This window comes from Heteronotia binoei, chromosome 9, assembly GCF_032191835.1.
Source record: "Heteronotia binoei isolate CCM8104 ecotype False Entrance Well chromosome 9, APGP_CSIRO_Hbin_v1, whole genome shotgun sequence".
Taxonomy (NCBI): domain Eukaryota; kingdom Metazoa; phylum Chordata; class Lepidosauria; order Squamata; family Gekkonidae; genus Heteronotia; species Heteronotia binoei.
In genome coordinates, this window is record NC_083231.1 from 3,691,914 (window position 1) to 3,715,892 (window position 23,979).

Below are 23,979 nucleotides of genomic sequence, written 5' to 3' on the forward strand. Positions count from 1 at the left end.
ACATAAGATGGATGGAATCGATAAAGGAAAGCACAGCCCTCAGACTGAAAGACCTGAACAGGGCTGCTGACAAGAAGATATTTTGGAGGTCTTCATTCCCATGGTCACCATAAAGTGACTTGAAGAGACTTTACAGACACACATAAAGAGACTGGATGTTGGGTTGGCAGTTTCTACTGTCTCAACTGAATTACAACTGTCATCCAAGTATTTGAGAGGTATTCTCTACAAAGAAGTTTGCAAAAGCGTCACAGCTAATTTGTCAGTTCTTGGGAGCCAACCAGCTCAGACTTTAGAGTCAGCAAATGGTCAGCTACTTTAAACAGCTGGACTGAAAAAGCTACTCTCCACAGTGTAGAGATATACAACGTTTTCAATAATTTTTGTTTAAATAATTGGCACAATTATTGTGCTATAATGTCTTTAATGATAATACATTATTAAAGAGTTCAGTCTTTTCAGTGTCATAAAGTTTAGCAGAATCCCCAAATCCACTGGCAGGCCTGCCTGTCTAAATAATACACTTTCCTCTGTTTACTGCAGAATTTGTTTTTTACCTTCAACTTCTACTTTTCCCTACCTATCAGACGGCCAAAATTACAGATCCATGTGCCGTGGCTGCAGAGTGTGCAGCTGCTGGCAACGTCTCCTCAGGTATTGCAACTTTTCTTATAGAAAACCAAAATATTCATGCTTTTAAATTCCAATATGCCAAAGAGTACAATTTTATATGCTAACTAGATTATAAATTATGTGTTTTACGTTGTTCAATCAGTAAAAGAAGTTTACGTTTGACAGAAATTGTTGCATATATTTCTATTTCCCAAAAAAATTCTGTGTTTTTTCCTTCTTTCTTTCTGTGGTTTCAATATTTTGGGAAAGTTTACATCTCTACTATCTACCTATATTAGGAAGAAAAAAATATTTTAAAACCATGATTATAAACAAAATGTTATCTGTGCAAAGTTTATTCTTTGTACAGTAGGAACTTGCCGTACACGTCATATGTATACAATTTGTAAAATAATATTTTCCAATACAATGAAAAAACAACCCTTGAAAGTCTGTGCAGTTTCTCAAAGTTTCAGCTTTGTTTTGCACAGTGCTTTGTGATTCTATCAGGCAATAATTCTATAAGAATCATTTACTCCATTCATTCCCCTTTTGTATGACCTCCATGTAACAAGCGCCTGCAGTCGGGGCCAGAAAAACCAAACAGCATAACAGAGCAACAGCTGAGACAGTTTAAAAAAGAAAGAGCATCAGATCTCTTGCATTCCTGGTTTCAGAAACATCTTTGAAATATTTAGTTTTCATCCCATAAATCAAGACTGCTTGCTGCTGGCCACCACCTGGGCAAGATTTCTGGCACAAGCCCAGTGCGACCCCCCCTCACAGCCATGCCACCCCCCTGCTTTCTTCTGAGCTGGGCCTGAAGCGGCTCCCTGGAAGGCCAGCAAAGAGACCTTAAGAAGACAGGAGAACAGAACATTAAGCTGGGAGTTAAAATGCGGATGTGCCTGGTGCCAACTCAATGGTGGGCCTCTCTCAAGCTGTGTTCCAAGGATGACAGAGAGGAACTAAAAATGTTATTCTCTAGCCGTTTATACACCACACTTTTAAACCTCATTCACTCTCCCTTTACAAGAAACACCACAGCACTTACACAGACAAACCCTGCATTTTACACACACACCATTCTCCAGTGACACACGCAACCACACATCCTTAATATCAGTTGTACCCACCCAAATCTCCAGAAAAGGAAGCCTGTCCCCCCCACACACACCCTCCACTGGCATTTGCCTGCACAGCTGAACAGAGTTTGAAGAACAGGGGGGGGGGGGGGGGAGGAGGGGCTTTTATCCACTGAGGAGATGATGATGCTTCTCAGCCATCTTTGTTCTTTGAGTTTTCTGGCCCTGCTGCCCATTAGCTGGTTTTGGTTAGTGGAAGTTGTAGGGCAGGTTCATTAGTTCCGAGAAGCTGAATGGGATTTCATACAGCTGTTGTCTCGGAATGGGAAGTTTTATATGAAGACCATTTCTTTCACATACACACACAAACATCCAGCATATCACAGCAACCATCTGAAGTTTGAGGTTTGTTTGCTGCCCTGAACCAAGTGCCTTCACCCAGAGGAGGAAGTCCTTCATACACTCCTCCCCGGACACTGCACACCTGACCACACTTTACAGGTCTACAAAAAAAAGGTGTGGCCATCTTAATGATCACTTATCTTCCTGTTCATGTTTGTAATTTCTCAGATCAACTCATATGTAACATTTACTCATTGAGGACATAAACCATTTTGCATCTAAGGATATTTCCAGAAGTGCAGTTTTGAGCCAAAATGACCTAGGCTACTTACTATCCACAAGCCACAAAAAGCCAGCAGTCTGAAATCCCCACAAAAGTTGAAAAAGCAGAGACGCATGGACATACTACAAAGAGCAACAGTTTGCTGCTTAGTGTCTGATCCTAATTAAGCAAAAATAGATCCACAATTTCTAAACCACAGGGGTGGGATTTTGCCTTTCACAAGTCCTCTGTGAGCTGCTTCCAAAACTACAAGCGTTGTCTTGTTCCAAATATATCTGCTATGACACCAGCTAAAAAGTTGTGCTGCTGAAAGACTGTTCATTGTTGACTGTCTGGCACAACGATGGCTCAGGAAATTAGATCATCATCCCCCCACCCCCCCACCCCAGTCATCAGGCAACTCGAGGTGCACAGGAGGTATCTGACGTTCCAGAATAAATGAGTCTTAACTGTATCACGAGGATCTTCCTCAGCTTGGGCTACATCACTACCTCAGGCTCTATGTTAAACAGCAAGTCATCGTTTCCCCTTCTGACTTCAAGCAGCAAAGGCGACTCATTCATCACTGCCTCTTGCAAGTCCGCAGAAGTCATCAATGGACGTCCATTCACCTTAACAATGATGTCTCCATCCTTAATCCCACCTCTGCGTTGGAGAAAGAGAGAGAGAGAGAAAGAGATTCTAAGATGAGGTTACTGGGTTACTGCACTGAAGTTCTCACACACAAGGGCCAGCTGAGCACCATGGGTTGCTGGAGAATTGTTGTCCACTGCTGTGATCGGGCAACGGGGGCTCAAATACACATGCCCACTTGTCTCCCTACAAATCAGGATCTCTTTTTAAAACTAAAACACACCTTCAGCGATCAGGTCTTCCAGTTCATTTGACAGCTGCTTGCCAAATTATTTTGCAATAAACAATTCCAACGTGCACAATGTCTCATACTGGGGAGTGGGGCGGGGCTTTCTCACAGCTGGTCTCTAAGCGAGTCACTTCTCCTGAGACACATGGAGCATTTTCTTCAAGAACAAAAACAGAAGATACCTCTTCATAGCCTCAGTCTATACTGCTGTCAGCACCCTCAATTATATACTCAAAACTCTTCCCCAAATATGAAAATTGCAATTTACAGGACTTGTCCTGTACAGAAGCAGCCAAGCCTTCTAGAATTGCCCATCCTGTGCTTGCCGCCCAGTGGGCCAAGGCGTGTGCCAGGGTCACTATAGAGAGGTCACAGCTGCTTTCTCCTCCAATCCCTTGCTGTGAGAAAATGCTACTATTTGAGTGACAACTGACAGTGCTGGAATCTAGTTCATGGTTGATATCACAGGCTGTACATCAACTGAATCCATGGCAGAGATCACAAGACTAATTCAGGGAGCACTGTCAAAAAAGTGAGCCAGGCTAGAGACTGGAAACACAATGAGCCAGGGCTGAAATCTTTAGAGAGAGAGAGAGAGAGCAACAGTTCTCAGAAGTCCACGCACACACCCTGACGTCTTGAATAATTTGCCAGCTGCTGCAAGTCACTTTGGTCCAGAAGTAGCCATTTTGGGTTTGGGCAGAGGTTCATAATGGGGGGGGAGGTCAATCTGCTGGTCAAACATGGGCTAGATTTGCCCCCCACTTCTGTTTCTGCTTTCAGAAGCCCTCCTTGAGAACCACTCTCTGCCATTCCCCTTCTTCATTTAACATTTAAAATGAGGAGTCTACAACTTCACACTCTGACAATGACCACAACTATTAAACTGAGAAATCCAAAGTATCTTTTGGATAAATTCATTCCAAAGCAAACATTTTAAAACTGCTATTAATTCAGCAATCCTAAATGGTATTTTCTTAAATTTGGACCTATTACACTCCTCACACAGGGCCGGCATGTGGGAGTAAGCGAGGTGGGCAGCTGCCTAGAGCACCCCCTTGTCGCAGGCATCCTCACTCACGCCGACCCTGATGCTCTGTGCAGTTCTTCCTTTGCTCCAATGGCTCAGAGCAGAGACAGAAGGATGCAGCCCCTGCCCAGCTGCCTCTCAAGCGGGGGAGGGCTGGGCAAGGGGCCGGCCAAGCGAGGGAGCAGTCGAGAAAGAACACTTGCGCAAAGTGCAGCTTCACAATGACATCACTTCCGGGTGACCTCATCATGCTGCATGCACTTTGTGCACGCAATTAGAGTCCGAGGGTGGGGCACGGGGCTCTGCCTGGGGCAACAGAACCCCTGGCACTGGGGCTGCCCTCACATTATAGTTATAGCCTGCCTAATACCACAGACAGGTGAAATGAGGAATGCACTTTTCAGGCCTTTACTACACAGCTGATCTAGTTGCTGGCCAATAGGAGGCAGGAGGGGGAGGGGGAGAGGGAGGGGGAGGCAGCTGGGGTCACACTGTTTTGACCACAGAATGCTTCAAGTTCAGTCTCCAACTACAGTCCTGTTTCCACAGCAGAGTAGCTATACAGAGAATGCTGGTGAGTTTCTGGACTTGGTAATTACAAAAGAGACTTGATGTTATTTCTCTGACATTAATTCTATAACCAACTTTCTTCATGAAGGCAAACACAAGAATATAAACATACAGTCACTGCGAATAAGCACACGTAGAACTCTCACGCTGGGGGCCAAATACACCTTTTTGATATATTTTAATATGTTCAACAGCAATGAAAATCAGAAACAATACTTGACTAAGGAGTCAAGAAGCACCTTTAATTCCAACAAAGTTTATTCAGAATGTAAGCTTTCGTGTGCGTGCAGACTTCTTCAGACGAGGATGCATATGAAAGCTTCCATTCTGAATACAACTTGGTTGGCCTTAAAGGTGCTAATTGATTCCTACTTTGTTCTACTGTTTCAGACCAACACATCTGCCCACCTGGATCTAGTACTCAAATAAAACATTTTTTAGCTAATAAATAGGAACATTAACTTTGGCTTGGTATTTGGCATTATAACACAGCTTTCCACACTTGATCCAATGCAGCCTCATTGTGCTTGCATGTATTGCAACCCCTCAAGGTCATCATTTCTTGAACAAAGCAATGCCAGTGTTGAAGGCTTGAAAAAAACCTAAGTCGCTCTGACTTTCAGTCAATCAGAAAGCCTCAAAGGTTGGCCTGGCCATTCAGCCTGCATTTTGCTGGCCCCCATTCCTGCTTCTTCTCCATTAGGTGACCTTGTCCCTGCCCTGCCGGTCTCAGAGAGGTTGTCAGCCCTTGTCTAAGAGCCGTTTGCTGAGTGCTGGAGGAGCCTCAGCCAGAGGGTGTGGGAGAGGAAGGAGGCCAAGACTGGCCAGGAGAAGAGGCAGGACCAGACCACTGTGCAGGAGGGGATTTTAATCATGGAGCACAACCACCAGCTTTCTGCTGCACAAGGTCAGGCACGATCAGAAACACGACTGTGACACACAACATTTCCACCCAGCCCAAGGACGGTGGTTGCCCACTAAGCGTTTGTTCTCTCATAATCCCTGTGCCCACCTGAAAGCAGGTGTGCTGCCTCCTTGGGACCCCACCTGCCTGGAAGGTCCCCCTCTGGCCTTTTGGCAGGAAGGGGAAGTGTCACTGGCTCTCAGCTGAGTGAAAACCAAGAATCCTGTCCAAAGATATCTTCAACTTGTAAACTTCAACTTGTAAGCTGCCATTTCCATTCAGAAGTTGATCCAAAGTGATTCCAAACTTGAACAGTTGTAGGATAGTTAAAGGCAGATCTGTTGTGTGTGTGTTGGTGCTTTAATTGGCTATTAATTGCTAGATACTGGAAACCACCTCTGTAACGATTTTGCAGAGGTGGAATATCTATAATTTTTAAAATAATAGTCTTTGAGGGCAAACTCTCCCTTAGGGGCCCTCCTGCCCCACTAGAACCTGCTCAAATTTAGGAACAGATACCAGGTGAGGACACTTTTATTCCTTTGCAACTGCATTCCTAAGCTTGTGCATTAGAAGCAAAACATCTGATATTTCATACTCACATTTCTAAAGCAGCCTTATTTCAATCCCTTGTTCCCATTCCCCCTCAACACACACACAGAGATCTGTATGCAACCACTGCAGATTGCCTGGCCAAGTACAAGCTTTGTCTCTCCCCACCCACCGTAGCTGCTTCAAAAGCCGCCAACCTCTGGGGCAACTCACCTGAGCTCAGAAACATACCTGTGAGATGGTGAATTTGGAACAACTTCGTGAACATAAATTCCAGTACTGACATCAGGAAAATCTGGATTATTAAACTTCAGTTCTTCCATGAGTCTAAGAAATGCACAGAAATATTATGATGTCTCAATATTAGCAATGTTACTATTGCTGTTGCTCTTTAAAGACATTCATTTTTCTTCTAGATGTCAAAATTTAAAGATTTCTATCTCAAGATTTTTTTTAAAAAAAGAAAAGAAAAACATTACCATGTTGTGTGACATTTGCTACACAAGTAGCCTTAAACAAACGCAGGCCTTTTATGTGTGTCACAGTGAGGAAAGGGGAGAAGGGTGAACTTTTCAAGAAGACCAGTTTCCATGTCACAGCCGAGGGAGCCACCCTGGAACAGAGGGCTTCAGCCATCCTGCAAGGAGACGGGGGGGGGGGAGTGGGCAGGGGGCTTGCTTGCGAGGGCAGGATGGAGGAGCAATTGGGAGAATTAAGATTTCTCAATGTGATGCGTGGGGAGAGGAATGAGGGAAAACCTGGCCCCTACCCATCTTGGGGTTAGGGCAGTGTATCTCCTTCTTTCTCTCTTCAGCTGTCCACTGCAAACGTCGTGGACAATAAAAGACCAGCTATCCATTATTGAAATCTGGGTGAAGCCACTGACTGTCTGTCTGTCACAGCATAGCAAGGGGTACCGACTGGTCCAGATGACTCTGGATGTGTCCTTGGCAGAGCCCTGTGTGGACAAGGCTTGGGGACAAAGAACCAGCAGAGAAGAAAGAGGAGAAGCCACCCCCACCCCCACCTAGAGGAGAGACGGCTGCCTCATTCATCCGGCAGAGGATGAGAGGATGAATGTTTGGTCCCACAGCCCTGGCAGAATGGGACCCTCATCATGAAAGCCTGTCCTGTTCTGAGAGGGACTCATACTGTACCCTGATAGGCCCTTAGGCCCCTGTAAATAGCCAATCCATGTACATAGTTAAGGACCAATCAGAAGGGGGCAGAATGGGACCCTCATCATGAAAGCCTGTCCTGTTCTGAGAGGGACTCATACTGTACCCTGATAGGCCCTTAGGCCCCTGTAAATAGCCAATCCATGTACATAGTTAAGGACCAATCAGAAGGGGGCAGAATGGGACCCTCATCATGAAAGCCTGTCCTGTTCTGAGAGGGACTCATACTGTACCCTGATAGGCCCTTAGGCCCCTGTAAATAGCCAATCCATCTACATAGTTAAGGACCAATCAGAAGGGGGCAAGAATTGTATAAAGGAGCGGGAGGTTTGAATAGAGCTCAGTCTGTGTTTGTGTTAGAACAAAGTCTAGCTTATTCCACTGTGCTGAAGAAAAAAGCCAAACAAGAAGGGGAGCTGAATCTGGGCGGGGGGCAGATCTTACAACCCCCTCCCCACCAGGCACAGGTTCTGTCCAGGGCCAAGGCCAGGAGACTGGACACAAAGGCATCCGAGACCTTCCTGGCCATGATCCGGGGGTGAGGAGGGGGGCAGCTGGACTAAGCTGGCTTTGGGCTTTCGGGGTATTGCAGACAGTGAGACAAGTCTGTGGCCTTGGCCCTGAGCCGCGATGTTTGGGGGCTCACAGAGGTCTGGATTACAAAGGACGCAGTACAGCAGCTACTCCCCAAGGGGGTTTTTCCAGTTCAAAATGTCTGTTTTTCTTTGCAACCCAAATTTGTTCTCCAAACCCCTCTGCCCCATCCAAGCTTCCTCCCCCCAACTGCAGTGTAAGGCAAGCAACACGCTGGCTGCTGGAGAAGCCAAACACATTCTTTCCTCCATCTGGAAGCCTGTAGCCTCCTGTAGAGACCATTAGTGGGACTCTGACCGTTCCCCCTTGAAATTCCTTCCCTCCAGGGAGCTGTGAAATTTCAAGCCATGATATCGTCCAAGAGCAGTGGAAGAGCTTTTCAGGCAGGAAAGCATTTGGAATCTTGACTGTTCCTTCTTTCCCCCCACCCAAAGATAAAACAGACACCTGTGAAATCCACATGAACACTGAAGGGGAAAACTAATTAGGGGCAAAAGGACAGCAAGTCTTGAAGCAGCAGCTGGACAAGCATGTGTCGGAGATGCTCTAGGCTGATCCCGCAGTGAGGAGGGGCTGGGACTAGATGGCCTCTCTGGCCCCTTCCAACTCTATGATTCTATGACATTCAGTCAGATGGAACTGGCCCCAGTGTTTCTTTTCTTTTACAAAACGCAGCCTCAGAAACTGCCGTCTAAAGTGGACAAAGGGGCCATGGGAAGGGATTTTCTTTGCTGCTGAAAATTACTCTCTCACACACCCACACACACCCAATTGCTTTTTAGCCCACCGGATAACTGTAGCTAGCAGAGCAAAAAGTGTGTGCTTTTTAAGCAGGAAAAAAATGGAAAGGAAAGGCTTCTGTCCTAGACCCGTGCCAGTCTGGCTTCCAGCCGGGCCACGGGACGGAGACGGTCCTGGTCACCTTGGCGGATGACCTCCAGCGGCAACTGGATCGAGGCGGTGTAGCGGTACTGATGCTACTAGATCTGTCGGCGGCATTTGATACGGTCGACCATCAGCTGCTGATCCACCGCCTCGCCGACATAGGGGTTAGGGGGTTGGCCCTAAAATGGCTCTCCTCCTTCCTCATGGGTCGGGGACAAAGGGTGGCGATTGGGGATGAACGATCCCAGAGGCACACACTAGATTGTGGGGTGCCTCAGGGAGCAGTTCTCTCCCCGATGTTATTTAACATCTATATGCGCCCCCTTGCCCAGATTGCCCAGAGGTTTGGGTTGGGTTGTCATCAATATGCAGATGACACCCAGCTCTATCTGCTAATGGACGGCCGGCCCGCCTCCGCCCCGGAGAACCTGGACCGGGCTTTACAGGCTGTTGCAATGTGGCTTAGACTGAGTGGGCTGAAGCTGAACCCAGCGAAGACAGAGGTCCTTTGTGTGGGTCGTGGCGCCCTGGGGAGGGAAATATCTCTCCCGACCTTTGACGGTGCGCCGCTAAAGGCGGCGCGGCGGGTAAAGAGTTTGGGTGTTTTACTGGAGCCTTCACTATCAATGGAGGCCCAGATAACAGCCACTGCCAAGTCAGCATTCTTCCATCTGAGGCGGGCGAGGCAGTTGGCCCCCTTCCTGGAGCGCCGGGACTTAGCAACGGTGATCCATGCGACGGTCACCTCAAGATTGGACTACTGTAACGCCCTCTACATGGGGCTGCCTCTGTGCCGGACCCGAAGTTACAACTAGTGCAGAATGCGGCGGCCAGGCTGTTGCTTGGTCTCCCAAGATGGGAACATATACGGCCGGGGCTACGCGAACTGCACTGGTTACCGATTGTATACCGGGTCCAGTACAAAGTGCTGGTTATTACCTTTAAAGCCCTACTTGGCCGAGGACCAACCTACCTGAGGGACCGTCTCTCCCCGTACGAGCCCCAGAGAGCACTGAGGTCGATAGGAAAAAACAGATTGACTACCCTGGGCCAAAAGAAATTAAACTCCAGAACACCCGCACACGGGCCTTTTCTTCCGCGTCCCCACATCTCTGGAATCAGCTCCCAGAGGAGGTGCGGGCCCTGCGGAACCTTGACCAGTTCCTCAGGGCCTGCAAGACCGCCCTCTTTAAATTGGCATTCACGAACAGCTGAGCAATAAGTGCATAACAAGAAACACTCGCCGTCTACATCAATTGTTAGGTTTACTTTAATGTATTAGATTAATTGTTTTAACTAATGTATTAAGTGGTTTTATTATTAATGTTCATTAGTATAATGTTTTATCAATGTATTATCTTTTTTGTTGTTAGCCGCCCTGAGCCTGCTCCGGCGGGAGAGGGCGGGATACAAATAAAATTTTACTTTACTTTACTTTACTTTAAGGAAGGACCCTCCCCCGCCCCCCCAAGACCAGTCTCCTGCTTCTCCCCCCACCCTCCCCGTCTCTGCACTTTGCAGAAGCAAAAGCTCTGGCCGTCACATGCCCCTGCACGAAGCCAAGGCAGACCTCCAGTTTAGGCCCACCTTGCTGGAGAAGAATCACCTGCCTCCAGTTCCTCACCCCCACCCCACCCCCCGTGATGCAGGGCTGCTGCATGACTGCAACTGCTGCGCATCCTGTGGCTCGGGCCTGCAGGTGAGAGAGCTGCATCTTGCAGCCAGACAGAGCAGCGCAGCAGCTCCAGGTCTTCTGCATTCTTGTAGATGAAGAGAGACTTACGCAGGTGTTATCGTCAGCATCCGTAAGCCAATAAACCTTTTCTTCCCATCTGGAATAAAAATGGGAACCCGAGTGAAGACACTTTTCACCTGAAGAGTAGAGCTGGTGTGAAACAGGACCTGAGAGAGCCCTACAAAGCAGATGTGGCACGCTGGAGTCCTTGTCTCCCAGGCGCCACCTCTGAGATGGCTGCTTACACAAAGGGCAAAACATCTGCTCTCTTTGCATATTTAGGCAACGGAACTGATGAAATCTGCTCTACATCTATGTAGCCTCTTCAAGAGGCAGTTTGAATTCTTTATCTTAAAAAGGAGTGCTCCTTCCAGTTCTTGAACTCTTCCTTCTGTCCATGACCTTGACCACAAAGGTGCTCAGCAGCCCACTCCTAAAGGACACTCAGCATTACAGCGCCCCACTCCCCATGGCCACAGCCACACTTTGACTTTTTGCGCAGGTCTTTTCTAACTGATGGCACAGTTGGGGCTGCTAATGCAAAACACGTCTCTCTTTTCCTCTGTGGCTGTTGGGAAGGCCTGCAATGGTTCAAACCCTGTTCACACATGATGCCGCTTCCGAGTGGAAATGCCACCCGGGATAACTGAGCTGGCCTTTTAACAATGCCCAGCCACAGGCATCCCTCACTGGCAAGACTTCAGAGGGAACCCCCCTCCTCATCCTTGAGAAATGGCCCCTCAAATGACCACAGCCAGAGGACCTGTGTGAGCGGGGGGGGGGGGGGGTCTTAACACCCCCAATTTCAAAAGCAATGTAATGACACGGCTGACCATAGGAAGCTTAACTTTTATGTTTGTCAGTTAACAATGTTTTTAAACAGTTTCATTTTTTAATGAACCAACTACAAATTTGGTGGGTCAGTTATGATTGTTGCTGTGAAAAACTCCTGCTCAAAAAAATCTGTCCCCCTTGAAGGTGTCCCCCAACTTCTTTGTGGCCAGGATAAAACCCCCTCATGACACCCAACACAACGTTGTGGCTACAGGGAGGGCATCAGCAGCACAGGACAGGATCAGGCCTTTAGGTCTGTCAGCAAAACTGAGAATCCCACAAGAACCAATGACAGTATAGTGCAATTATCTGGTAGGCAGGGGATTAGAATGTAAAATGGTACAATGACAGAATACTAAAATTAACAAATTGAGCAAACCTTTGCTCTGAATAGCATGAGCATGCAAAAGCAATAAAACAGTAATATGTCAAAATGTGAGAATATCTGTTAATGACTATATTGTATTTGACCCAGGTGTCAAGTCTGTCTGTAAACTCTGGCTCAGTCAGAGAGCATTCTGGGTAGAACCAAAGTATAACCAAATGCTGCTAGCTCAAACCTTCCCTACCCCCTCCTTTCCTGTAATGGATAGTTTTGCTTTGAAATGGAAAGATGTGAAAGTCTTATCTGTGCCTTCTCAGGCCTGGCTCTCAGGAGGGAGTCAAGAGCCCAAGACGATCAAGGCCATGCAAGCCTGAGAACGAATTAGTAACATCAATGTGTGAATGTTCCCTGCATAATCCCCCCTCCCTTAGGAATTCCTCAGAAGTATCCCTTATATGCAATGTATCATGATATACTCTTTAGTCTTTCAATGCTGACTTAGCCTCAAGTATCAGTATCAATAAAGTAGTTTCTTTGTATCAACAACGACTCGTTATTGAATCTACCGACTTGACATTTTGAAAGACTCCCAATCCGAAGCTCAACCGCCCTGGCAACTTTGTAACCAAATGGCCAAAAAGATTCCGGGAGACGGGGAGCTTCCCAACGAAGAACGGGAGCAGGAGGCACCTTGGCACATCCTGGACACCAGGAGAGCAGCAGCCTCCCCTCCGCAGTTTCAGCTCGTGATCACCCCCCGGCAGTACCAACAACGGACCTCAACCACCACCATGGACGAGGCGCCGGTCCGCCGGGATACCATCATGACCCGACACACGAGGAGGGTACGGATGGCCGAGCCAGAACCCATCAAGTCGGGCGAGGTGGACAGCATCATCGTCGTCCAGGTGCCAGAGGATGACCCAGAGCGGGCCAAGGAGGAAGACGAACCCTTGCCAAGGGACATGCCCGAGGAGGACGCCCGCATGTTCCAAGCCATGGTGCGAAAAGAGGTCGATGGGGCGATCAAAGGGCTGAAGGACGAGGTGCATGCGATGACCGCCCAGTTCTCCCATGCACTGGGTTTGACCGGACCTCGGAGGCCCCTACTGCTCCGCCGCCGGCGCAGGCAGCTCCCCCCGTGAGAGGGCCGATGCCGAGGCCAGCGGCCCCCGCCGCCCCGAGAGACAGGGGACGGGGCAGAGAGTTGGAAGTTACCTTCGACGGGGACCCGTAGTTTCTTTGTATCAACAACGACTCATTGAATCTGCCGACTTGACACCAGGCTTAATACAATATACTAGCAGGGGTGGCCAATGGTAGCTCTCCAGATGTTTTTTGCCTAAACTCCCAGCAGCCCCAGGCAGCATGGCCAATGGCTGGGGCTGATGGGAGTTGTAGGCAAAAAACATCTGGAGAGTTACCGTTGGCCACCCCTGCAATAGAGTCATTAACAGACACTCAGTTTGCTCAGTTTGTAAATTTTACTATTCTGTCATTGAATTTTAATTTTTTTTTACCATTTTGCATTCGAAACCACTCCCTACCTATACTGTCATTGGTTCTTAAATTTGTACCAGTTTGCATTCTGAGCCACTGACTACCAGCTATGTGTGGCTTTGCTCACTGTACCGGATTCCTCGTCTGATGAAGTGTGCTTAGAGAGCACATGAAAGCTTACGTTCGGAGTAAAACTAAGTTGGTCTTAAAGGTGCAACTTGACTTCTATTTTGTTCTACTACTTCAGACCAACACGGCTGACTACTTGGATCTAAATATATGATTCCATTAATATATGCAAGCACAGTTTTGGTTTCTGGCATATTCATGGCATTTGCTTCTATTTTTCAAATTAGAAACAATGTGAGCATTGTGTCCTGTAACGTCTGCTGCTGTGGACATCTGTCCTATGACAGTCAATATGAAGTATTTCCCATAAGTGCAGGAGAGGGCTGAAGCACACCAGGCAGCGCCTGACACCAGGGCAAAGTAGACATGAGTCTAGTTAAAGATGCTGCAAACAATTATAGTGCTGCCTTGTGCAAGGACTTCTGGGAACTTGTCAGGCTGACTGAGCCAGTTTGGCTAAGTGTGCAGACTCTTATCTGGGAGAACCGGGTTTGATTCCCCACTCCTCCACTTGTAGCTGCTGGAATGGCCTTGGGTCAGCCATAGCTCTGGCAGAGGTTGTCCTTGAAGGGGAAGCTGCTGCAAGAGCTCTCTCAGCCTCACCCACCTCACAGGGTATCTGTTGTGGGGGGGGGGAGATAAAGGAGATTCTAGGGCACCTAAGACTCTAAGATTCAGAGCGAAGGGTGGGGAATAAATCTAATATCCTCATTATCATCATCTGCACTGTGTCTGCAGCAACCATCCTTCCTAGTCAACCCCCTTCCCTCTGTTAACAAATTTTACCTTGACTTTGTTTGCTGTTATTCTCGGAGAGGAATCGGGAGATGCGATCAGATGGAATCGCGAATGAAATTCCTGCAGTCACCTTTAAAGTATTGATGCCAATCACTTCCCCATCCTGTTGAAAAAAGACATACGTTTTGTTTGTTCATTTAAAGGACTCAGTGTTTCCATGCCAGCTTTCAGCCTTGACAGCAGCGACTTGGCCTTTGCTTACTGTTCTTCTGCTTTGTTGTGGGGCATACGAGGGACTCAGGCCAGTGATTCTACCGGGAGGCAGGGCTGGAGCTGATGGGAAGGGCACCCCCCCCACCCCCCAACACACACACACAATGCATCAGGGGCCGCTGAGACAAAACCAGGCAAGATCCGCCTTCCTAGCCCCAACCAAGGAAGGGCCCCTCCAGCCCCCCATCATATCTCCTGCAGTGGCCAGCAGAGAGGGGGAGCAGAGCATTTCCCAGGACTTTGGATTTACATGGAAAAGTTTCCACTTCTAAAAAGGCTGTTTCATCTCGTAATAACAACGAGGAGACGCCTGCGTGGTTTCAAAGCTGTAGTTAATATTCTTCAAGTGACTAGACTGAAGAATTATGCGATAGATTGCATGTACTTTTTTATTGACCAGTAAATGGTGGGGAATAAAGTCACAATTGCATATATTGACCATCAAGTCATGTCATGCAAAGCTGAAGTTCTTATTTCTGTGTCTTGTCTATGAGAGGAGACACCAATCTGATATGGAATAAGTCACATAAGGGGGCCAGGTGCCTCCGAGGTCTCCACAGCGGAGGAGAGTTTATTTACTTAATGTATTTCTTTACTTCATTTCTCACTGAGATGCAAGGCAGATTACAAAATATCAAGAAAAGCTATGCAACCGACAGGACTGGCCTGAGAAGCAGGGCTTTGAACTGCACCAAGGAACAGACTGCAGAAGGGGCTGGAGATTCACGCTCTTGAGCTGCCACATCCGGGACCGACCAACTGGAGTTTCTAGATCGACTTTAAGGGCAGACTCCTTGAGCACTACATCCTCTTGAACTGGACAAAGGAACGGCCAGGCCTGCTGCCACCCACTGCAGACTTCCGGTCTGCCTGGGGGGAAAACCACCACCACGCCTGCCGTGTATCATTCACAGTTCATTCGGTGGGCTAAAATTAGTGTGTCAACAGTTTTCAATACCTCTGGGTTTTTCCTTGAATTCAAATAATGCATGGGAAGTGCTTCCTATGTTGTCTTTACATTTATATTTGAGTATAAACCGCACTCAAACCCTGCCCATCACCCCATCCAATCTTCCCATTCAACCATTTGAAGCCAAGCGCAGCTGGCTGTGGGGCTCTGGGGGGCCTGCAGACCTCCTGGCTCTGAGGGGGCAACTTGCCTGGCAGCTCCTCCCACTCCATCCAAGGTCAGCAGACCACAAAACGTTCCCCCCAGATGGGGAAGTCCTGGTTCTAAAAGCAGCCGTTCTCCAATGCAAGGCTTGTCTGGCTTCTCAGCCAGGTGGTCTTTAATCAGCCAGCACTCAAATTCACAGAGCCCAATTAAGTGTCTCAGAATATTGTAAAGTGTTGACTTCTGTTTCTGTTTCTGCTGGCAAAATTTATGACCATTAGCCACCACATTAATGCTGGACACACAAAAACCTACTTATATTAAGAACCGCTGCTTGCCATTCCATTTTTGTCTGATGAAGTCTGCTTAGAGCATACGAAACCTTACATTCTGAATAAAACTTTGTTGGTCTTAAAGGTGCCACTTGTCTACTGCTTTGTTCAAAAACTCCTTCAGTGCACTAAGAGGAGGCTCATATTCACCACCAGCAAGAGGAAAATGTGTACAGAATTCTACTCCTGAGGAGTGAATAAGCAGCACAAGTTTTCTCTCTTCAGACGCACCCGAGCCACTAATTGCAAGCAGGTAATTATCAAAAATGTGAATCTATGAAGTAAAAGCAATTGGAGGCTCATCTGGACTTTGCAAAAAGAAAAGAGAGAGTGTCAGACACTGGAAATTATCATGATATGATGCTAGGTTTAAACTGTAATGAACTGTTTAGCTTAACCGACTCCATTTTCTAACATATGTTACTAACCCGAAACCCTGCATATCAAAGTAGAAGTGAAATTGTTACTAACACTACTGTGAATTCCTGTCCTTGATACTAACAAAGGCAACAACCCTTTGAAGATAAAATGCCTCAGGGGAAGCCAGCAGAACTGTTCCTGTGAGAATGGGAACCACAACGAGATAAGAGAGAGCAAATGTGTGAAATGTATCACTCTAGTGTGGGAATGGAGAGTTGCTTAGAAAACCTTTGATGTGCATCTAGTTAAAACATCTATGCTTCTAGGGAAGAGTATCAGTTCCAATGTAGCCATGCTCAGAAACTATGAACTATCAAATAAAGTCTTAACATTGTAACAAATGAAGTCTGCTTAGTTTGAAGTTCCATTGTCTGACAGAGAGGGGTGCCAGTAGATTCAACGGTACGAACACCATCGCACCCTTGTTGACAGTTTGTTTTGTCTGCTCAATAATGTCAAATTCCAAAATCTGTTTATTAAGCTCTTGGCCAAATAACACTTAAAACCCATTCCTACAGCTCTCACTTCCTGCATCCAACTTTTATGCATCTCTTCCCATAACAACTGTTCTCTTAAAGAAACACACACACAGCCGCTCCGCCATGACTTGCGCATTTGAACCCTCTGCACTTACCTTGGTCCTCAATGTTTTTTGAGCCTGTGGGCACCACGGGGTCGTGGGTGCAACTACAAAATGGCTGCTACAGGAGAAGGAGTCAACCACACAGAGGGAGGCCGAGTGTAGGGGAGAAGAGAGAAAGGGGTGAAAAAGAATAAAACCCACACTGCTGCTGAAACCAGGCCATTTGAGTCTTCACACTGAATCATCTGTCCGAATTGCCAGTTAGAAGCCTGCCGGGCAAGAGCCCTGCAAGAACCACACATGTTCTTTGATAAGTGAACAATGGCCACTTGATTCATGTTGGAAAGGCAGCCAAACTGAAGCTAAGCTGAGGAACACACTTACTTCTGGGTAACAGTGCGTGTGAACAAGGTTTTGGGGTATGGGTGGGCCAATTGTGTTCCGAGTTCGTTACAAGGTGCTGGTTATTACCTTTAAAGCCCTATATGGCCGAGGACCTGCCTACCTTAGGGACCGCCTCTCTCCATATATTCCCCAGAGAGCACTGAGATCTAGCTCCCAAAATCTTTTTAAAATCCCTGGACCAAGGGAGGCCAAATTGAAAACAACTCGAGAGCAGGCCTTCTCAGTAACGGCTCCTCACTGGTGGAACCAATTACCAGCGGAGGTTCGAACCATGCGGGACTACAATCAGTTCCACAGGGCCTGTAAAACCACCCTTTTTCAAATGGCCTTTCAAGACTGAATCTTGAAATGACATCCAGCCATCTGACATACATCCGATAGGTTCTGTATTATAGCACCTTAATTGTAAGTGTAATGGTTTTAATTAATTAATTAATTAATTAATTTAATGGATTTTAATGTATTTTACTGTATATTGTATTGTTGTAATCATGGTACTCTCCATGTCTGTGAGCCGCCCTGAGCCTGCCTCGGCGGGGAGGGCGGGATACAAATAAAAAATTATTATTATTATTATAAGTTAAATATGAGCAGCCAGTGTGATGCAGTGACAAAAAAGGCAAATGCCATCTTGGGGTGTATTAACAGAGGCATAACATCGAGATCGCAAGATGTCATAGTCCAACTGCACACTGCATTGGTCAGGTCACACTTGGAGTATTGTGTGCAGTTCCGGAGGCCTCCCTTCAAGAAGGATGTGGGCGGAAGGGAGCAGGTGCAGAGGAGAACAATGAGGATGCTCCGGGGCCAGGAGACCACGGAGCCCTAGGAGGGAAAGGCTGAGGGGGGACTTGGGAAGGGGAGGCTGAGGGGGACAGGAGGGCTCTGTCCCTTAGAGGAGGAGGGCAGGGAGCTGTTTCTGCCGAGCAGAGGAGGGGACTCATAATAATGGATTTACATTATGGTTGGGAAGATGCAGCTGGATATTAGGAAAAAACCTTTTTAGAGTAAGAGTTGTTGAACAGGTGGAATCAGCTACTGAGGGATGTGGTGAGCTCCCCCTCCCTGGCAGTCTTGAAGCAGCAGCTGGATGAACACTAGTCAGGGATGCTCCAGGCTGGTCCTGCACTGAGCAGGGGGTTGGACTGGATGGCCTCTATGATTTTTCCAAGACTATTTTTCAAAATAGTTCGAGATTATTTCAGAAATTCTGCTTTTAAGGTAACTACTTCATCAGATTATGCAAACACAAAAATCCAGTCATTTCTTACCAAGTTGACTAGAGGTCCTCCTGAATTCCCATACTGCAAAAACAAACATCAGAAAATGTTAAAGCCCATTCCAGAAAATGCTAGCTGTATTTCAAAAAGGTATTTTATATTTTGTTATTCTGTTATCTTTGGGGGGGGGGAATGCCGTGTACTACATAAGAAACCTGCACCTGTTTCTACAGCCTCAGATCTAATAGCACTCCCATACCGTGAGGCTGCTTTTTACGATGAAGACAACCCTCTCCAACCCTGTCTGGATTGAGTTTCAGTTTGCTGGCCCTCATCCAGACAACGTCCCAGTACTGCCATCATCTTGACTGAATCAGAGAAAGGGGTGAAGGTAATCTGCACACAGGTAAGGCTTCACTTCAAATCCTCAGATTGCTTCTCCCAGCAGAAAGCACAGAGGTGGAGAAGAGGGAACTTTGTCACCACCTCCTGTTGAACAAGTGTTATTAGGGGCTCCCACAGCATTCCCTCAAGCACCACCACCTTCTCCTGATCCAAGAGATGAGAACCAGTTCCCCCCCCCCCACCTCCACCTGACAGCCTCAGAAGGCGGCAGAGAAAGCAGCCGTTCTGCGGGGTTCTGGCTTACGTTGATGATGGCGTCTGTCTGGACGTAGTCCATGTCCGAATCCCGCAGGCCCAGCTCCTTCCCGTCCCTCTGGGCGGTGCTGACGATGCCGGTGGTCACGGTGTTTTGCAGGGCAAAGGGGCTTCCCATGGCCACCACGAACTCCCCTGGCCTCAGGTCACCTGACTGGCCCAAGAGGAGGACTGGCAGTTTTTTCTGCAAGATGAGGGAAAGGAAGATGGCTTCATCTGAGCAGACCGGAACATGATCATGAGCAGGGCAAGTCTCGTGGGGAAACGCTCCTCTGGCTGGAGCCAGGGATGCCACAGGTCACATCTGCCTGTCAGAGCCTGAGCCTGGATATTGTGCCTGAGCATGAAGCTCACAGGTGGCCTCCGATGTTCAGGCCTGTGTGTTCCCTTGGAGCTTGGATGACGACACAGAGTGGCTGTCAAGGGAAAAGGGGCACCAACCTCCCGAATTCAGCTTCAGAGAGTTTGGTTCTTCCCGTCCGCAAGCTCCTTGTTGGTGCCCTCCCCAGACGACGACGCAGAATGTAAAAGTTGAAGAATGAGCAGCACAACCAACAATTGTATTTTAGAGGTCAGGCACGGTATTTTAATGCAGCAAGTTGTGATGTAGCTCATTATTTTACAACACAACAACTATGTAATTCTCCAACTTGATCCATTTTCAAAGGATCATTGTGGCTGCTGGTTTTGAAGACAGAAAGGGCTGCTACACAGCCACAGGTTAGGGGGCTGTGCATTACCATGTGCCACCTCATGTGATTAAGGCAACACAAAGTGTGAGGATGGCAGATCACCTGGCGCAAGACAAGCCCACATCTGACCGGCAGGGGGGGGAGCAGAGCAGCTCTGGGTTCCTAGCAACACTGGGCTTCAACTCGCTCATGGGCCCGTTGGGGGGCTTGCATCAGAAACTACACCTGCAACAGGTTCACTCCAAGTAGAAGGTGAATCTAAGTGAGAAGGCCTGTCTCCGTTTAAAGGAGCAAAGCGCTGTCAGAGCCCCCTCCCCTCGTGCCCCAGGAGGAAGCCGGGGCAGGCTCCTTACCCGGGGCTTGATCTTGATGGTGGCGATGTCTGACTTCTTGTCAATGTCCCGGATGCTGGCCTCGTAGGTGTCCCCGTTCTGAAGCTGGACTTTCAGCTGCTGCCGCCCGGTGGCTGTGCTGCTGCTGGACACCACGTGGGCGTTGGTGACAATCAGCCCCGTGTCGGACATGATGAAGCCCGAGCCGCTGGAGAGGGGGACGTTGCGGCCAAAGAGGGGGTGCCTGCACAAGAAGCCGGCAAGGAGAGCTCGTCGGTCACACGGCAGGCAGGGAAGCTGGATTATTTCTGTCCCACCCACCCAGCGAAGAAAAACCTTTTCCTCTAGAGCAGGACCAGGCTGTCTTTCAGCCAGAGGACCAAAAACCCGCAACCCCCCTCTGTGAACAGGCCTATGTGCCAACAAGCAAAAGTGTACATGAATGGCCTAGCTGGTCAGACACACCAGGAGCAAGCTGAGCCCCACCAGTGCCTCCCTTGGGTCCCCCCTTGGAGACCCAGCTGGCCCTGCTGCTTAGTAGAATGGTCTGGCCTGCCCTGCCCCCCCAGTGCCTCTGCTCCCCCCCCCCTCTGCAGCTGCAGCAAAGATCACAGAGCTGCTGAAACAGGTGAGCAGAAATGCTGTGGCCGTCCCTCCACCTTTACTGCCTCCTCCTCAGCCAGACTCTTGGGGTACCAAGGTCAGGACCAGCCCCGCTCTGTCCTGGTCTTGAGTTGAGGTCTCTGTATGTACTCCCTTATTTCATTCCTAGCCTGCCTTTCTCATCGACACTCTGGGCAGATCACCAAGTTAGAAAATATTGCAAAAGAGGCTGGTATAAGATCTACAGTGACCCATCCAGCCAGAATGGATTACAAACAAGTAGACAACAATGAAATAAAAAAGCAGCATATGAAGCAGTGCATCATACAGGAAAAACTGCCCATGGTTTTGACAGACATTGAACCTCCCCGCCCTTTCCTAATCCAACAAGCAAAGCAGATGCTCTGCCCCTGAGCCACTTCCCTCCCACCCCCCCACCCCCAAAGAAGGTCTTCAGGAACAGCCTCGCTCTTTGCCCCCCCGCCGCTCTGCAAAGGCTTCTGGACACAAGTCAAAATGCACACACCATGACAGTCTCAACCCACCCATTCTGCTCCTTCTCTGCATGAGGCCTGTTAACAAAGCCACCCAGAGGTCAGTGGCAGATTCTTTCATGCCAGGTCTCTGGACTCCTCCTGGAATGTTTGCCGCAGATCTGGCACACTTCCCTTGCCATGTTACAGCAGGCCTTGCTTGGCCTGGAGCACCAGCACAGGGGGGGTCTCCGTCCAGAAATTATCTAGACAAACATCCAGTGCAGGGCCTACTAAACAAGCCAGAAACAAGGATGCTCAGGCCTGTGTGTTCCCTGATTGCCTCCAAGTGCCATAAACTAACCTCAGCTTGTTTGTAACCCTCATGGATGTGGCGTGTTACGATGCCCATGTGCAACCTTGTGAGCGGAGCACAATCGAAGGCAGCCTTCAGTCGGGTGTCTGTGATGCTCCAGGTCAGGCATCTGAGCAAACTGGGCAGTGCTGCCTTTCCACAACCACAGCTGCATCCAAGTCTTTTATGTGAGCCTATGGAACACTCACACCACCCACGGATAGAAATATGGCAGGCAGCAAGGGAAGGCAACCCTGGAGCAGTCCCACTGGCAGGAACAATCTTTCTCTAACATTTAGAGTCCACTGACCCCAGCCAATGTGGCCTGACCCCAGAACCCCAGTTCAAATCCTCCCTCTGCCAGGGAAGGAAGGTGGCTGGCTGACTTTGAGCCACTCACCCAACCTTGCAGGACTGTTGGGAGGATAAAATGTAGACTAGAGTGGGTTCCACGCAATGAAGAGGTGAGGTGGTAGTGATCACAGCTCTTTTATTAGATACAGCATAGTATAGCGCAGCACTCAAAGACTGCAGACTGGGCCAACTATATATACACTCAAGGTTCCTGTGCTAGCATGCTATTGGACCATTCAACCAGCAGGGGGCTCGTGATTGGAGCAGGGCAGCGGGGATTTGGATCCTGCTGCGCATTGTTCCTGAGTCCCCAAGCTCAGGCCTACAGGCTCCAATGAGCCAGGCAAGAACTCCATATAATAGTCACATTTTAGATCACATATACAACAAAACGGAAGCGAGGAGGAGGTTGGAGGTTGCACTGAGTCCCCTTGGGGAGAAAGGGAGGGGACAAATATCTACGTAAATACACAAAAGAAACAAACACAATAAAAAAGGCACAACCTTTACCTGAGAAAGAGTTCTATGTGCACAACAGCAGGGGCAATCTTCTCCACCACATCCGCAATGAAGTTAAACTTAAACCTGGGGCTGTTTGGCTGTTGATGATCTATACTAGCAAAGAGAAATGGAAATGCCATTAAGAATTCAGGCATTAGCTTGGTTGTCCGTCTTATTTCTCTACGGCCAGCTTCAAATGCAGTCCTATATTTCCCCTTGGCAGTGACACTGGTGTCCGTTCCTCCCAGAGGGCTGCCACCAGTGTTAGCACCCAGAAAAAGACAAAGCCGAAGTATAGGAAGAAAACCCCAGGTTGATTTTGTACAATCCAAGGACCTGTCAGCGGTCACGGAATGGTCAACATAACCCGTGAAGTCCTCTTAAAACAAGCTGAGGTGGAGCCCGGGACTTGCTCAGATGTCACTCCTGCAGGTCCCTCACCTTGCAATTTGAGTGATCGTCTGTGAGCTTTCAGAACAAGCCCCAATTACAACAAGCTGAACTTAAATGTTCCAAAGCTGAGATATTTGGGTTGTGCCATGTTGGAGTCATTCCCCTTTTTGACCTCCTCATCTCAGGGTCTTACAAGAGCTAATTGCAGTGTTATTTATGTAGAAACGGTGTAGTAGTTCTCAAAGGAAATTATGAACTGAAAGAATAAAACACCAAAATCAATAATGTAGTTGAAAGATGCAGGCGGGTATCTGTGTTGGTCTGAAGTACACGAAAGCTTATACTCAGAATCAAACTTTGTTGGTCTTACAGGGCCACTGGAGTCAGTACTTAGTTGGAAGTGTGAGTAGAACCAGATCCCACAGCTGTGACCAGGGTGATCCCAACAGTCTGCCACAGTCAACGGGCACAACTCCTCCTTCCAGCATCAAAGGCTTGCTGGACAGATGTCTCTAGACACAAGAAGTGCTCCAAACATCCAGATCTCACTGGGCAACTGGCTGCAAAGCTCAGGGGCCACAGCCCGGAGGCCGTGATGCTCAGAGCCCATCTTCTCTCTTCCTCCTGGGGAACTGGCTGCTGTCTGAAGATCAGCTATAATTCCAGGAGAACTCCATGCTCACCTGGCATTTAGCAATCCTACCACCTAGTCCTGGGTTTCAGCATCTTCTTCTTCCCCCCTTCCCCTGCAAAGGCCTGGCAGGTACCCCAATCTGCCATGTGTCACCCAACTAAAGGCCTTGGCGCATCACCATGTGGGCAGGCAAAGAAGACCTTGCCTCCTGAGACATCATGGGGTGTCCTTGCCACAGGAAACAGCCACCAATCTCCTCCCACCCACCCCCAGGCATTTCCCAGCCTTGCTCCTTTCCTTACACTGAGCGTGATGGAGCCAGCCTCCCTGTGTTGATTTAAGGGCAAGGCCTGCTCACAAGTGAAAGCAGACAGTTTGTAAATGCTGTAAACGTGGCTGTATACATTAAGTAATTCTCAGGTTACACTGAAATGTGTGATATAAACCCAACATTCATCCAGGTGCTGGTCTCCAGTT

At 48.2% G+C, this 23,979-nt stretch overlaps 1 protein-coding gene across 1 annotated transcript; it reads right to left on the bottom strand.

The window, feature by feature from the left end:
* Positions 1 to 950: 950 nt before the first annotated feature.
* HTRA3 (HtrA serine peptidase 3) lies at positions 951 to 22,600 on the bottom strand. Its single transcript, XM_060246162.1, has 8 exons — positions 22,485 to 22,600; positions 20,211 to 20,433; positions 19,155 to 19,349; positions 18,557 to 18,589; positions 14,213 to 14,321; positions 10,681 to 10,729; positions 6,472 to 6,567; positions 951 to 2,967 (listed from the first exon to the last, which is right to left on the bottom strand). The coding sequence occupies exons 2-8, from the start codon at positions 20,379 to 20,381 to the stop codon at positions 2,802 to 2,804; spliced, it is 819 nt and encodes a 272-aa protein (XP_060102145.1). The 5' UTR covers positions 20,382 to 20,433; positions 22,485 to 22,600; the 3' UTR covers positions 951 to 2,801.
* Positions 22,601 to 23,979: the final 1,379 nt, after the last annotated feature.

What these genes read in the sequence shown, in the direction of transcription:
- HTRA3 (XM_060246162.1), bottom strand. Translation starts at nt 20,381, where the DNA reads ATGTCCGACACGGGGCTGATTGTCACCAACGCCCACGTGGTGTCCAGC. An exon ending in AGACAGACGCCATCATCAAC is followed by an intron (nt 18,590 to 19,154) that starts GTAAGCCAGAAC and finishes TTGTTTTTGCAG; the next exon opens with TATGGGAATTCAGGAGGACC. An exon ending in GAGGACCTCTAGTCAACTTG is followed by an intron (nt 14,322 to 18,556) that starts GTAAGAAATGAC and finishes TTTTTTCAACAG; the next exon opens with GATGGGGAAGTGATTGGCAT.